At 34.4% G+C, this 15,248-nt stretch overlaps 1 protein-coding gene across 3 annotated transcripts in view; it reads left to right on the forward strand.

The window, feature by feature from the left end:
* KPNA5 (karyopherin subunit alpha 5) overlaps positions 1–15,248 on the forward strand; it is a gene marked incomplete at both ends in the record, with an annotated part of 40,163 nt that overhangs the window by 12,495 nt on the left and 12,420 nt on the right. For 2 of the 3 annotated variants that reach the window (XM_080700026.1, XM_080700027.1), the window contains 4 exons: positions 1,036–1,167; positions 3,665–3,753; positions 8,096–8,195; positions 14,722–14,885. In XM_080700026.1, the coding sequence (XP_080556152.1) occupies positions 1,036–1,167; positions 3,665–3,753; positions 8,096–8,195; positions 14,722–14,885 (485 nt within the window). Of the gene's footprint in view, positions 1–1,035; positions 1,191–3,639; positions 3,754–8,095; positions 8,196–14,721; positions 14,886–15,248 lie in introns of all 3 variants that reach the window. The other variant, XM_080700025.1, reaches the window with a different exon arrangement.

The raw sequence follows: 15,248 nt of genomic DNA on the forward strand, positions 1-15,248 counted from the left end.
CAAGAATTTTGTGGGGCAATCGTTTAGTTGCCTTTTATTTATTTCATTACTTGTAATTGGTTAGGACTATGATCTTCATATTTTTTAATATAATATTTTCCCTTAAATTTTCTTCTTAGTCTTGCAAATAACAGTAACTACACTTTTCAGAATTTTAGTAATGCTTTGGTCCTCTTTTGTTCATTATAGTAACATTTACATTAGTTTGAAAATTGTCTATACAAAGTGTTTTGGAAGCTGTAGTCACTGCTTAGTTTGCCTATGAATTTATAGGTTGCTTTCTGTGTTTGCTGCTTTGGTTTTTGGGGTGCCATAGATTGCTTTTTCTTAATTGCTGCTCTTAAGATTCATCTTACAAAACTTTGTCCAAATTCTAATTTAATTGATATGAATAACTTCTCAGAGGCACTGCTATTTAAAAAAATGGAAATCCTACTTCTGGCTCTGCTAATAATGTAGTCTTGATGTTGCATGAACTCCTAAATCTCTGAACTTCCAATTTTCTTGTGTCGATCCTCCTGTCTCCGCCTCCCAAGCGCGGAGATTACAAGCGTGCGCCAACCACGCCCGGCAAGTTAGTTTTTAAAACATATGATATAGCTCTTTAGCCAGGTCCATAGCAATGAACTGAGGTACTTCAATTTTCTTGTTTCTTAAGTTAAGAGGTTGGGATTACATGATCCTTAGGGAAGTAATTACCTTTTATAATTCTGTTGCTCTTTTAAGGAGTATCTCATTTATTTTTAACTGCTTGCTTTAGAACACCTAAAATCTTAATAGTAAATATTAAGATTTTCATGAATTGAATTACCAATATATCCCTTGTTTTAACAGATTGATGAATACATTTTTTTTCTTAAATATAAGGGTTTTCATCTGTGAAACCTGACTTCACAGTGAATCTTATTAATCATTTGTCAGTCCTTTGGAGTTGTCCAGCTATATATTTACTCCTTGTTGTCTTCCTTTCTAACATTTTTAACATCTTTTATGACATTTCTTTGGTGCTTCTATTTATTTTAATTTTTCTCTTAGTTTGAAGCTGCGTGGGCATTAACTAATATTGCGTCTGGAACTTTTCTGCATACCAAGGTAGTGATTGAAACTGGAGCCGTTCCAATTTTCATCAAACTTCTTAATTCAGAACATGAAGATGTTCAGGAACAGGTAAGTTCCTTTTTTTTTTTTGGGTGATACTGCGGGTGGAACCCAAGGGGCTTTCTACCTCCGGGTTATACTCCCAGACCTATTTTATATGTTATTTGGAAACAGGGTCTCACTAAGTTGCTGAGAGCCTCACTAAGTAGCTGAGGCTGGCTTTGAACCTGTGCGATCCTCTTGTCTCAGCCTCCCAAGCGCAGGGATTATAAACGTGCGCCACCACACCCAGCTTCCTAATTTGTACTATTATACATATTAGGTTTTAATTTTCTCTTGAAAGTACCTTTTATAATTATGACTTATAATTCATTTTTGTTCTTATTTTGCATTTGTATATTGCATTTGTTAAAATACAGTGTTTCTCCTCAATATTAAATAAGAAGGATGAAAGAATGAACTGTCTCAGACATTATATGGGGTTTTTTATAAGCATGGTCTCAACTAGCATGGGAATCACTATTAGTATTTTTGAAAAAGAGCATATTGAGACCCAGAAAAGTTAGTAGATTACCCAACATCACAGTGAGTTGTTGGTATGTTTTAAACCTAGGCTGATCTAAGTCCTTATTTTCTGCATGTATGGGGATTATTTTATTGTCTCATTTAAAAATATTCTAATACAGCCATTTTTATATAGTACATGAATAAACCTTCAAAGTTTTCTTGTGAGAGGAAAAATTTGATCACATATAATTGTGCCATCTAAACAAAATACAGTCTTTTTATACTTGTGGCTGACATAATTTTTATGTTCATTGATTTGATGATCTCTTTTTCCATTCCATTCATCGTTTAGTTTCAAGCCAGTTTTTAATCCGCTTAACACTGGGAGCCTTTTCTTATTGGCATTAATTATTCTTCCAAGAATATTTTATTGATTATTCAATATACACTCATGTATTTCCATAATTTATTACTTATTCTTTAATTGTTACAAATTTGAGTTATTTCTGGCTTATTAGTGTTAGTAATATTGTGAAGAACATAATTACATACCAGTTTTTATGTGCTTCTTGATCATTCTACTAGGGAAAATGACTACCCTGTTAAAATGTGTAAAATTTTAAGGCATATTACATATTTCAAAGTTGGCCTCCAAAGTGATTGGACCAAATAATATTCCCACTAAAAGAAAATTATACTTTACAGTGTGAGAAGTTACTTTACAGGTTCTTTTGTCTGTTTTTAAGATCTTTTCTTCGATATAAACCATATCTAGAATAAGTGTTAAAAGTAGTAATTCATGCTTAAAATGTTAAAATTTTCCTAATTGAAAAGTAATTTATACTTTTATGTTTACATGAAAAATTTGAAGTGAAATGGGTATGGTGGTGCATGCTTGTAATACCAGTACAAGGGAGGCTGAGAGAGGAAGATCCTGGTTCCTGGCTGGTACTTAGAACCCTTCACAACTCAGTGAAACCCTATTTCAAAAAATAAAAAGACTAAAAATAGGGCTGGGGATGTAGCTCGGATGTAGAATGGTCCTGGATTCAACCCCCAGCACCACACACACACAAAAAAATTGAAGTGAGTATAATTTATATTTGCATAATATTCCATCTAATTGAAATTTAATAGGTGAATAATTTGATCATTTGCTATCATTTCAAAATGATAACTCTGACTAATCATTAATTTATTTGCAGTGATCAGTCTAATTCTCATAACTACTATTACTTTATCTATGCTTTATCGCTTTTTATCTTACCATAACCTTCCCAATTAGAGAATTTCTTGGCATTGGAGCAAACCTCAAATATAAATAATTGGTAAATTTGCTAGACAAATAATACTTTTTCTCTCTTTTTTTTTTTTTTTTTACGGGCCTGGGGATGGAACCCAGAGGCATCTGAGCTACACCCTTTACCAAATTTTTTATGTTTTTATTTTGAAACAGGGCCTCACTGAGTTGCAGAAGGACTCATTAAGTAGCTGAAGCTGTACACAAACCATGATCCTCCTGTCTCAGCCTCCCAAATGCTGGGATTACAAGCGTGTACCACCATGCCCAGCTTTACTTTTTCTCTTTATGTGAATTCAGAATAGACTCTTTGTGTGTGGTCTTTGTTGATCAGTATAGACACTTCAGTAGCATGCAAGGAGAACTTTAAAATGCCCTCATCTTAGCCATGCGTGGTGGCGCACGCTTATAATCCCAGCACTTGGGAGGCTGAGACAGGAGGAATGCACAGGTTCAAAGCCAGCCTCAGCTACTTAGTGAGGCTCTCAGCAACTTAGTGAGACCCTGTTTCCAAATAATACATAAACTTGGTCTGGGAGTTCAGCCTGGAGGTAGAAAAGCCTCTGGGTTTACCCCCAGTACCATACACACACAAAAAAAATGCTCTCATCTTATTTTGAGTAAAATATTATTAAATTTTTTCTTTCTTTCTGCCTTTTTGTTTTCAGCTGTTGAAAATTCACTTTGTTCATCCTGTTCTACAATACACATGTTATTAAAGATACTGACTTAAGAGAATTTTTTTCTTATCTTTCTAAGGCTGTTTGGGCACTTGGTAATATTGCTGGTGACAATGCTGAATGCAGAGATTTTGTTTTGAATTGTGACATACTTCCACCTCTTTTAGAGTAAGTATTGAAATTTACTGCAATTAAGTTAGTTATTTTGAAAAAGAAAACCATATACTGCACTATGTTTCTATACATACAATTATGTTCTTCAGCAGTGTTTTATAATTTTGTTTAGTTTATGATTATCAATGCCTGTAGTAGCTTCAAAATAGATAAAAGTAGGAAACATGTTCAAGTTCTATCACTTCTGTCTTTATATTCTCTTAAGCCAGTTAATGGTTATTGCTTACTTGATGCTTAATATTCTAAAATTATTATTCTGCAAAACAAGAACTTATAAACAAATTGAAATTACAACAAAATTAAATATTCCTATGCAGTGGAATTAGCACTTGGACAGGTGATATATATAGGATGTCAGTATGTTTTTATATTTGATATTTAAATGTTCAGAAAGCAAAGATTAGAGATTTTTCTCCCAGAGTGACTTATCTAATGGTTTTGTCTATTACTTTACATATTTTTAAAAAAAGAAATGACCTATAGTGAAAGATCCTTTACAAAAATGACATAAAATTATTAGATAGATTTCTTAAAGAGATCATTCATTGAAAAGACCTTAGAGTAAATGTCAATAGAAAGTATTGAAGAGATGGTTATAAGGATATTTTTACTGTCATTTCTGTGCGTAGAAATGATATCACCATCCTCTCCATTTGAGTAATTTAATTGGAAGGATAAGTTTCTAGATAGTAGTTTGTAAAGGATATTTAACTTCTCTAAAGATAGTGGCTTTCTGTGAACAGAAGTGATTTCTTGACATTATTTCATATAACAATTGAAGACCAACTGCTTGTATTTATTTTGTTGTTAATTCATTTTAATTTTCAGTAATTATAAGTCTTACTATTCTAGGATATTTGCTTATACAAGTCTGTTGTTTGAATTCAGTTTAACTTTATAAGAAAAGGATTACACATTTGCATAAGAGCCCCATTAATACAGATATAAATGAAAAGTACCTAACAGAGGTATCCAAGCAAAATCTGGCTTGCTGCCTGTCTTTATAAATTAAGTTTTATTGGAACATAGTCACACCAACTCTATGTGTTTTTAATAGCTGCAAAAAAAAGAGCATAAAGTGTTCACAAAAAATTTTGTCAGTTTTGGGTGTACAAAAATCAGTAACTATTTTACCTTTAAATTAGATGTATATTTTAGGAGGCCTCACTTCTATTTATAGGAAACTCTTTAGAACAGAGACTTTTTAGTGTATAAAATACATAACATAAAAGTCACCATTATTTCCATTTTAAAGTATACAATTCAGTGGTGTTAAGTAAATTCCTAGTGTCCTGTGACTTTCACTACCATCAAGTTCTAGAATTTTTTTCACCACCTCACATAGAAACCTAGTAGCCATTGGCAGTCATACTCCATTTCCCAATATCCTCAGCTCTTGGAAATTATAAGCTGCTTTCTTCATTTATGGTGTTACCTATACTGGATATATTGTAAAAAAAGAATCATACAATATGGTTCTTTGTGTCTAGCTCCTTTCTCTTGGTATATTGTTTTTAAAATTTGTCCATATTGTAACATACATCATCACTTCATTCTTTATATGGCAGCAGGTTAGGTATATTATATGCATTTTTGCCTTATAATATTTTCAGTTTATTATAGATTTATAAGTCCAGGAGCATTTGTATTTTATTTCTTTTAATACTCTTTTAAACAAAACTTTAAAAATAATTTTTAACTTGTTCCATAGTAATATATAGAAATATACATTTTGTACCCAGCAATGTTGTTGAATTCACTTAATAAGTGCTCTTGCAGTCAACATTCTTACTCCTGTGATCAAAACACTAGCACACAACATTTAGAAGAAGATTTATCTGCTTACAAATTTGGAGGTTTTAGTGTGTGTATGTGTCTTCATACACACACATATATACATCTACATACATATATATAGAGAGATACACACACACAAATAGCACTTGTGCCAGCTTGCCAATTAGGAGCCAATGCTGTAGGTACTTGGCTTGATGGAAGGAATCAGATCACAAGGGAAGGGGGTAAGGTAAATATATAGTCCCTCAGGCAACACCCCCAGGGGCCCACTTCTAAGCATAGCTTAGTAAATACAATGTTGTAATTCCTTGGGCATGGTTTTTTAATTTATATTTTACTGTTAATGATTCACATTTATTTATTAGAATGCCTCATAATTTCTTGTTGAAAGTTGAATATTTTAATTATTATAATATGACAACTATGGAATCAATTATCCTTTTTCTCCAGGTTCTGGTATTATGCTTATTATAGCTGTTTGCTTGTCTAGGAATTTTTTTGGAATTAATTTTTTAAAGCCTATATTCTTGGTCATTTCTGGTCTCTGAAGAGTCTATCTTTAGCTTAGGGGTTAGTCCTTTGACAGCAGAGAGTTTCTTAAATGTTGGGAACAAAAAAACAATAAAAGGAATAAATTAAAAAGTTATTCAGGTTTGTAGAATACCTCTGGGTTCGTCACTCCTTTAATGCTTATCCAGGCTGATTACGACTATAACTTAGCCTTCACTTGCTGCTTGTGCTAAGCTTAAAAAGATCAGCCCAAGGTGAAAGCTTATTATCTCATCGGGGCTTTTTATCTGAGTATGCAGTCTTAACCTGGGCATGTGTATGACTGTCAAGATGTTTAATATATGCAGGAGCTTTTCTAATCTCTTATTTCTCATAGTATTTTAATCCCCAGTTTTTCTACCCATGCCTTTACTGTGTCACTTGTTTGTCTCAACTGTATCTATATTGTTTTCCCCAGGTTTCAGCACTTTATTCATTTTCCTTGTAATTTTTTTCTCAGTACTGGGGTTGGAATCCAGGGCCATTCTACCTCTGAGCTACACCCCCAGCTCTTTTTTGTGTGTGTGTTCTTAATTTTGAAACAGTCTCACTGAGTTGCAGAGGGCCTCACTAAGTAGCTGAGGTTGTCCTCAAACTGAGATCCTTTTTTTTTTTTTTTTCCAACCTCCCAAATCCTGGGATAACATGTGTGTACTACCATGCCTGGCAAAAGTAGAGCACCCAAACAGGGTCTTGAAACCTGGGTCCTCATATTAAAAATCTGATGCTCTACCAACTGAGCTATCTGGGCTCCTTGTAATGTTTTTAAGGAACAGTCTTTACATACCTACTTCTCCACAGTTACAGAATCCCCAGATAGGCAAAACAAAGACAAGCCCCTTGCATCCGTTTTTCAGGGAGCCCACACACAGGTTAAAACAGACAAGTCCTTGGAAACAAGGTTTTGCTCTGCTTCATCTAGAACCAGTAACCCTCGTGAATTCCTGGCTGTCAACCTAAAGGCTGCTGCCAGGCTGAAGAGAGGTTGGCCCAAGAGTAAATTAACATGTCAGGAAGCTTCCTAACACATTTACACATTTTAACCCTTTCTAGTATAAAAGTTCTCTTAGTTGCTGTAAACAGTTGACTATCTTCGAGTTTTAATAAACTGATTATGACCATGCTTAAAGCTTTTTTTTTAGTGTTTCTGGGGAGGGACAGGCCAGCCAGAGTTCCTTTCCTCCTTTACCATTTTTGCTGATGTTAATCCAAAAGAGAGAGACACACACACTATATATATATTTTTTCAACCTAGTTGTACTATGTTTCTGTAGCAGGTTTGAGGAGGCCCTTATAAGGATAATTAACTCCTGAAATAGCATGCAAAATTTTGGGACATGTGCTTTTTTTTTTTTTTTTTTGAGGTGTCAGGATCTGTTAAGGCCTCAGTGGGCTGCACTATTCGCTAATGTTTCAAGTATCACTACTTTACAGATTTTCCTACTAAAATATAGTGCAATCTCTTGTGAAAAATAAAACCTGTGAGTATTAACTTCTAAAGAGGCTGGGAAGAAAATGTTTTGTTTTAGATACGTAGTTTCTTAGCAGTTATCAAGGTCCATTATAAACCAGATAAAAATACTTAAACATGCAATCTGTTAGAAAACAAAGCAAAGAACCTCCCATGTCAATAAGTCATTTTACTTGACTTATTTACTTTACTTCCTGAATTTGTCTAATATAGCCTTTTCATGATAAAAAACAAAAGTAATGTTCTTTGAAGTATTTTAGAAATAAGTAAGTTTTCCATGATGCCAATTACTTTCAAAGTATTTTATGATTTAAGAATCTTTACATCTTAGGTTCAAGCTTCAAGAAATATAAGTATAATGCTCATTTATATTTCTGAAAATATAGTGAATTTTAAAGACTCCTTTTTTATAAGTTTGAATAGCACATAAAATATATTGAAGAAAATTTGTGAGCTATGATAGAAAATAAAGAGAAATAATGAATATAAAGTAACATTTCCTATTTTATTTTTTGGCAGGTTATTAACAAATTCAAACAGACTTACAACAACCAGAAATGCTGTATGGGCTCTCTCAAATTTATGTAGAGGCAAAAACCCTCCTCCAAACTTTAGTAAGGTATGAGTAAAATACACAAATTAAGAAATTGGTCTTTATAAACTTTTTTAAGTTTCTTTAAATATCATTGAAGTAAAAAGGCTCTATTTATTTTTATTTTATTTTATTTTATTTTATTTTTTTCATATTTATTTTTAATTGGTGCACTGTATTCATACATCATAGTGGGATACATACTTTTGTAGACATACATGCACACATTGCCCAGTCAGCCCCCACCCGATCCCCACCCCGTTCTCTCCCTATCCCCCCCCTCCTATGCTTGGCTTAGTAGTTGTCATCTAGTATTATAGCAATTTATCCAAAATTAAAAATGATAATCTCACATAACAGTTTCATTTGTCTGATACCAAGCTTTTGATGACTTAAAGATAACATTTCAATATTTCTTTTTGCTTTCTTTCTTACCAGAGAATCTATTATTTTCTATTTTTTAGGTGAAACTATCATATATTTATATATTTATTTTTCAGAAAAAAAAATCTATCCTAATATGGAATATGGACTGTAGGTACCCACATCGATCTTGAAAAAGAACAAAGCTAGAAGATATATATTTTCTGATTTCAAACCATATAAAGCTACAATGATTGAAACAGTGTAGTACTATTCTAAAGGCAGATATATAAACCATTGGAGTTAAATAAAAGCCTAGACCTAAATTCTTCCCTATATTGTCGTTATTTTTGACAAGGTTTCCACGAACATTTGGTGGTAGAAATAATAATCTTTTAAATATTGTTGAAAAATAATAATTACCTGGAAAAGAATAAAATTGGACCCTTACCTAATCCCATATACAAATATTAACTCAAAATAGATAAAAGACCTAAATATAAATCTTAAGACTATAAACTTTTAGGAGAAAATCTGGGTCATAAAACCTCACAACATTGAAATTGGCAGTGATTTCTTGGTTATGATTTCAATGGCACAGGCAACAGAAGAGTATACAGACTCCCTAAAAAATAAAAAACATATTGTATATCCAAAGACAATGTAAACAGAGTTAACAGTTACTAATAGAATGGGATAAAATATTTCCAATTGCTATATCTGAAGGTATATTAATATTCCAACTAGAAATCCTAAAAATTAACAACAATAAAGGCAAACAATACCATTTAGAGATAGGTAACAGACTAACATAAATAATGAATCTCCACAGATAACCAATCTTAGTTGTCTGTTGGATGGAAAATCTTGTTTCTCTAGTTCTGATGTGTGTTACCTATTTCTTCTTTGTAGTTAATCTCTTTGAGTATTTTCTCTAGTGCTGGTTTTGAAGACATAAATTCCTTCAGTTTCTGTTTGTCATGGAAGCTTCTTATTTCTCCATCTAATTTGATAGAAAGTTTTGCTGGGTAGGAAATTTTTGGCTGGAAGTTGTTTTCTTTCAAAATTGGGAATATGTTACTCCAAGCCCTTCTGGCTCTCATAACTTGGTTTGGGAAGTCTGGAGTGATTCTAATTGGTTTGCCTCTGAATGTCACTTGGCCCTTTGCTTTTGTTGCCTTTAAGAGTCTCTGCTTGGCTTTCACATTGGTCATTTTGACAATTATGTGGCGTGGGGATCCTCTTCTCCAATCCTGTCTAAAGGGAGTTCTATAAGTTTCCTGGACCTGCGTATCGACCTCTTGCTCTATGTCTGGAAAATTTTCTGCTATTACTTCCTTGAAGAGATTGTTGATCCCTTTGGTTTCACTTTCTTTTCCCTCCTCTATTCCAATTATTCTTAGGTTAGCTCTCTTAAAATGGGCCCATATTTCTTCAATATCAGATTCCTGCTCTCGGATATTTTTTTCTAGATTAGAAACTATGCGTTCATTTTTGGAATGATCATTTTCTAAGAGCGAGATTCTGTTCTCCATGTGGTCTAATCGGTTGTTTGTGCTTTGAATTGAGGTCTTTACTTCATTAATTGCATCCTTTATCTCTTTTTGGCTCTCTCTGAGTTCTTTTCGAAGCACCTCTATTATTTCTACAGTTATTTTCCTGATTTGATCTTCTAGAAATCTCTGATTTTCTGTTTTATCGGGTTCTGATGTTGTGGGGTTGTGAGCATTCATTGCTTCAGTATTATTCCTCTTTCCCATGATTTCAGAAGTTTGTGCCTTCTCTGGGTTCTTCCCTTGGGTCACTATTACTTCACTTAAGGTGCTCTGGATCTCGAGTCAGTAGTATCTCGGACCCCACTACTCCTTTACTGGGTTGTATCACAGAGTCTCCGACCCAGAGAGTCGATAGAGGCTGCTTTAGACCGTGGGGGGTGCCAGGTTGCACGTTCTCCTATGGTGTGATATCACTGCCACCGCCCCTCTCCCACTGGGTCAAGTCCCAGTGAGTACAGTACTGGGATTTCTCCGCTGTGGCCCGCAATTTGACTCACTGTTCTTGAGTACGCAGATGTAGCTGTAGTGAATTCGGTGCTGCTGCCGCCGGTGGCAATATGGCGCCGCTGCTACGCCCTCGGCTGTTGGGCTGGCGTTTTTTTTTTCTTGGTTTTGATTTCCACTCTGAATCCCTGCAGCGTGTGCTGAGCTCAGACACTGGGAGCTTTAGATGTCCTCTGCGCCGAGAAATCCCGCCTGGCTGTTCCACAGTGGTCTCCTCGGCTTGCTGTGGCCGTCCCGTGAATTCGCCGGCAGTATGGCACTGCTGCCGCGTCTGCCGCGTCCTCGGGCGTGAGGATCTCCTCTGTGGCTCTGAGCTCTGTTCTCAGTCCGCTTTCTCTCTGGAGCCTGGTGATTTTTTTTGTTTCTCTGGTGATGTTGTTTTCTGGCTTTGAAAGGCGCTGATTTTGTGGTAATGGATATTTGTTGTTAGCGGGGCTCTTAAGCCCCGCTTTTCTCGGTCGCCATCTTCCCGGAAAAAAGGCTCTATTTTATTAGTAATTCTTTTTTATTGACAGTATTTACACATTCAAAAGATTTAGAGTAAAAAGGAATTTTTTGTTCTTCCCACCCCATAAATCCCTCTGCCCAGAAGCAACCACTATAACCAAAGGTTTATATAAAATATATAACTTTAGAAATTTTCTAGTTTATTTTGTTTTATTGAACCTTCACAAAAATTTAAAGTAATTAATTGAGGTCCACTGTTATTTGTTAAATTGGGGATGTAAAATGATACAGATTTTTTTTTGTGTGTGTGGGTCTGGGGGTGGAACCCAGAGGCATTCGACCTCCGAGCTACACCCCCTGCCCAATTTTTTATTCTTTATTTTGAATCCGGGTCTCACTGAGTTGCGGAGGGCCTCACTAGGTAGCTGAGGCTGTCCGCGAACCGCGATCCTCCAGGTCTCAGCCTCCCAAATACTGGGATTACAAGCGTGCGCCATCACGCCCGGCTTGATACAGATATTTTAGTATAAACTGTTTAGCGTTGCCACTGTCTGATATTTACCCAAATTAAATGGTATACCTATAGAAAGACCTATATACAGGTATTTATAGCAGATTTACTTATCAACACCAAAAACTGAAAATTGTGCCAATGTACTTTAGTTTGGTGAATTATGTTTCATTTACGTGATGGAGCACAAATTCAACATTAAGAAGGAACAAATACATGCAACAGTATGGATTAATCCCCCCAAAATTAAGTTTTAACTGAAAAGAACCATGCACAAATGCTGATCATGCCTGATTATATAACATTTTGGAAAAGATAAGACCATAATAGCAACAATCAGATTGGTATCCTGGCACAGGGCACATGCCTCTAATCCCAGAAATTCAGGAGGCTTAGACAGGAAAATTGAAAGTTTAAGGGCAGCCTGGGAGACTTAATGAGACCCTGTTCAAAATTTTAGAAGTAAATAAGTAAAAAATGCTGGGGATATAGCTCAGTCCCAGTACTGTAGAAAAAATAAATAAACCAAAACACCAGATTGATGATTGCCTGAGAAGAGGAAGATGTCTTTAAAGGGAAAAAGGGAACTTTTCAGAAAAATAGGAACACTTTGTATTTTGATTGGATATTGGTTATATACATATGTTTATTTGTTAATTGAATACATAAAAATAAATAGATATGCTTGTTGAGTATGGTAGTATGCACCTGTAATCCCAGTAATTGGACCACTGAGACAGGAGGAATGTATAGTATAGTCTCAAGGCCAGCCTCAGAAATTTAGTAAGGCCTTCAACAACTTAGTGAGATCTTGTTTCAAAATTTAAAAATAGGACTGAGGGTACAGCCCAGAGAGAAAACACCTCTAGGTTTAATCCTCAGTACTGCCAAAAAGTAAAAAAGAAGAAAAGGAAAAGAATATACCAAGTTCTATACCTAAAGAGTATAATTTTACTGTATGATACCTCAGTAATTCTGACTTTAAAAATCACCTGTAAAGGGACATAACAAATCAATGAAATATTTAATCCTTGATGATTAGCTTGTGCATCAATGTTAAATTTCCTGGGCATAATTATATTGTGTTAGAAGAATGTAGAATGCCCTTTTTATCTTACAATTGGTTATCAAGTGGTCCAGTTTAAAAAAAAAAAAAAGGAAAGGAAAAATGCATGTATGTATGTGTATCTTGGGAGAGAAAGCAAATGTGGCAAAATGTTAATAACTGGTGGACCTAGGTTAATAGCATATGGGTGCTGATCATTTTTTTTAATGAATTGTCTGTAAGCTTAAGATTTTTTAAAGTAATAAATATATTGAGGAAGAAAATATGTATCTTCTCTGGATACCACTGGTCTATAATATTCTTTGTCACTGGATTGATGCAGCAGACAACTCTAGTACTCCATCTTACAGAGGGCTTTATATGTTATTTCCCGTTTTATCTCAGAAATATCCAAAAGACCTAAACTCAAAAGTTGAGATTTAATGAAACTACTAGTAATTTTTACTACTTATTCAAGGCAGCTCTTAAATATAACTGACTATTATTCCCCCTGCACCCCTTTTAACTGGAGGCAAAGAATACAAAGTTACAAAACTCCATTTTGTATTGAATTCTGTCAAGGTGCTACCAGTTTTACAGACCTTTTTTTATATATACTTCTAGTGCAAATGTCAGTAAAGTAAGAAATACTAATTATATCTTGGTATTATTATAAAAATAGTTTTGATACCTTATTTGCCCTCATAGGGTTTCAGGAATTCCCCCAGAGGTCCACAGACCACACTTTGAGAACTACTGACTTACCACCTGTTCTGAACTGTAGATTGCAACTTGATTTCATCTCCTTTAAATTTTTTTGAAGAAGTCAGTTTTTCCATGAGCTCTCTCCTGACTGGTGTAGTTAATAACAGTCTGTCACTAATCTTTTTCCCATCCTATGAGTTTTTCTGACCTTAATTTTTTCATCTGACCATTTAACAAGATTACTTATTTATTATGTATATTATTATGTTTATCAATTTGAAACAAATACTTATTCTACCAAAATAAAGCAGGAATCTTTGTTTCTTATGTTTTACTTCTACATTCCAAACTTATGGAGTCATCACATAGGACTTAAAACTTGTTTGTTACTTAAATTTTCTGTGATTTTTATATGAGATATTTTTTATTTATCATTCACCTTTTTAAAATGTTTTTATTCAATCATGTCTTATGTTTTCTATTTTTCTTTATACTTCTTTCTGTTTCAAACTATTTTCCTTGTTCATTAGCTGATCGTGTTTATATAATTATGTTCTTTTCCAAACTAGTAATTGTCTTATCTGTGTGAGGATTAATAGTTTTTTGTAGGTTTTTCTTTCTTGGTGCTTGTTTCTTTGTACTTTTTTGTTTTGTGAGTGGTTTATTATTTGTCTTAGTCCCTTTCCTACTGGATGCTATCCTGATTTATCTGATACTCCTTGACAGATTCAGAAAGAAGGCACTACAAAGCTGATTAGAAAATGGGTATATGTGTGGTATCTGTCACCACATGGAACAAGATATTTGGAAAGCAAATCCACATTATCTTTGGGGAACTCCAAATTTTAATCTCTTCTGAGACCATTCTGTTTTCCAGAGGCAGAGTTTGCATTCTTTTACTGGCAAGTTGGTAAATTGGATTAAGGTATAGAGTAGATAATACACTGGCTTCTAGAGCTGTGGGATCTGGGCATTGGAGAAAGACTAGTTTTCACTTTTCAGTGTTTAGACTTTAACTTTTTGTGTGTTGGGGGAGGCAGGGAGTAGACACTGAAATGAAGCAATGAATTTGAAACAAACGGGATGAAGTTAAAGTCTAGCCTGGTGTGGTGGCGCACCTTGTAATTCCAGCATTCAGGAGTATGAGATCTGAGGATCACGGTTTACAGACAGCCTCAGCTACTTAGTGAGGCGCTCTGCAACTTAGTAAGACCCTATTTCAAAAAATAAAGAATACAAAATAGGGCAGGGGGTGTAGCTTAGAGGTTGAATGCCCCTAAGTTCAATCCCAGCACCAAAACTTTACCATATATCTTGTATATTTTTAGGATTAATATTGTGAGCTGAATTTCTGAGGTTTTCTAAGAAAACTTGATTCCAGATTTTTAAAAAATTAAATATTGCTTCTTTCTTTCTTTCCAGGTTTCACCTTGCTTAAATGTCCTGTCAAGATTGTTGTTTAGCAGTGACCCAGATGTGTTAGCAGATGTGTGCTGGGCCCTTTCTTATCTCTCTGATGGACCCAATGATAAAATTCAAGCAGTGATTGATTCTGGAGTCTGTCGAAGATTGGTTGAACTTTTGATGTAACTATATACTTAATTTTATGATTACATATTAAGATAACCAGTTAAAATAATGGCTTTGTAAGCATATTGAGAGTCACTATCTTCAGAGAGATTTAAAAAGCTATCAACCCTACACTTGGTGCTTACTGTTATATCATGAATTACATGCTGAGTATTTTGTAAATGAATCTCCTTAATTTTACCCGATTTTTTATGAAAGAACATGAGTTAATTCATCAAATACTTTTAGAATCCCTGTTATCTCTTAAGGTAGCAGTGTGTTAGACATTGTAAATGAAGTAAGAATCCAGTTTCTGCTATTGATTGATCACAGTAAATAATTGGTATAAAAGTTTATATAGTGAAAAATCACTTAGGAAA

Source organism: Muscardinus avellanarius (assembly GCF_963383645.1).
Source record: "Muscardinus avellanarius genome assembly, chromosome: 8".
In the NCBI taxonomy this organism is placed as follows: domain Eukaryota; kingdom Metazoa; phylum Chordata; class Mammalia; order Rodentia; family Gliridae; genus Muscardinus; species Muscardinus avellanarius.